Here is an 875-nt window from a genome sequence, read left to right as displayed (position 1 = left end):
AGAGAGAGAGAGAGAGAGAGAGAGAAAGGGTATGTGTGTGAGTGCGTGTGTATCTTGTGAGGAGATGGGTGATGGTACCTGCTGTTGTGTTGTTGTTGTTGTTTTTGTTGTTGTTATTGTTGTTGTTGTTGTTGTTGCTGTTGCTGTTGCTGATTTAATGGTTCATATCATTGTTATTGTAACGGATATTTTTGTTTTTGTTGTTTCTGTTGTTGTTGTTGTTTGTTGTTGATGTTGTTGTTGATGATGATGATGATGATGATGATGATGATGATGATGATGATGATGATGATGATCGTGGTGGTCTCTTCGACACTACTGTGATTCAGCTTCTTCCAAAAAGTTGCATTTTGTCAAAAGAGAATTTTCCTATGCAATGGCCTCTTCAAACATACATTTATTCTTTTTTCTTTATCATCTGTTCAGTTCTTCATGAGTGCATACCTAGCCGGGTACAGTGTGGGATGCCAAAATGTGGACTACTCCAACAGTCCACTAGCCCTGCGGGTGAGTCAATAGCGTCAATTGGATGTTTTTACGGCTTTATCGTGGCGTCGGTGGCCTAGTGGTTAGGCTCTCGGACTCGCAACCGTAAGGTCGTGGGTTCGAATCCCGTCAGAAGCTCGACGTTGTGTTCTTGGGAAAGGCACTTTGCACAATTTTTTCTAACGTCACCCAAGTGGAAATGGGTACCCGGCTATAGACAGTGAACGATCTTGTCAGTTTGACAGTGTTTGAGCGGGTGAAATCCGCAGCTTGCATTGTATGTTTCCGCGGAAGCCGAGAATGTTTCTGAGTGTTCTCAGAGGGTCTGCTGGGGAAATAATAGTTGTAAAGCGCATAGAGCATGCTCTTGAGCATGGATATGCGCTATA

At 43.1% G+C, this 875-nt stretch overlaps 1 protein-coding gene across 1 annotated transcript in view; it reads left to right on the top strand.

Annotated features, from left to right (window-relative positions):
• Positions 1–875, top strand: part of LOC101864544 (elongation of very long chain fatty acids protein 7) — a gene marked incomplete at its 5' end in the record, with an annotated part of 10,815 nt that overhangs the window by 2,839 nt on the left and 7,101 nt on the right. The window contains 1 exon segment of the mRNA XM_013086713.2: positions 427–507. Coding sequence (XP_012942167.1) covers positions 427–507 — 81 coding nt within the window.

The sequence above is a fragment of the Aplysia californica genome, unplaced genomic scaffold (assembly GCF_000002075.1).
Source record: "Aplysia californica isolate F4 #8 unplaced genomic scaffold, AplCal3.0 scaffold00494, whole genome shotgun sequence".
Classification (NCBI taxonomy): Eukaryota; Metazoa; Mollusca; class Gastropoda; order Aplysiida; family Aplysiidae; genus Aplysia; species Aplysia californica.
The sequence above is the reverse complement of the archived record's forward strand: the minus strand, read 5'-3'. Positions and strand labels throughout refer to the sequence as shown.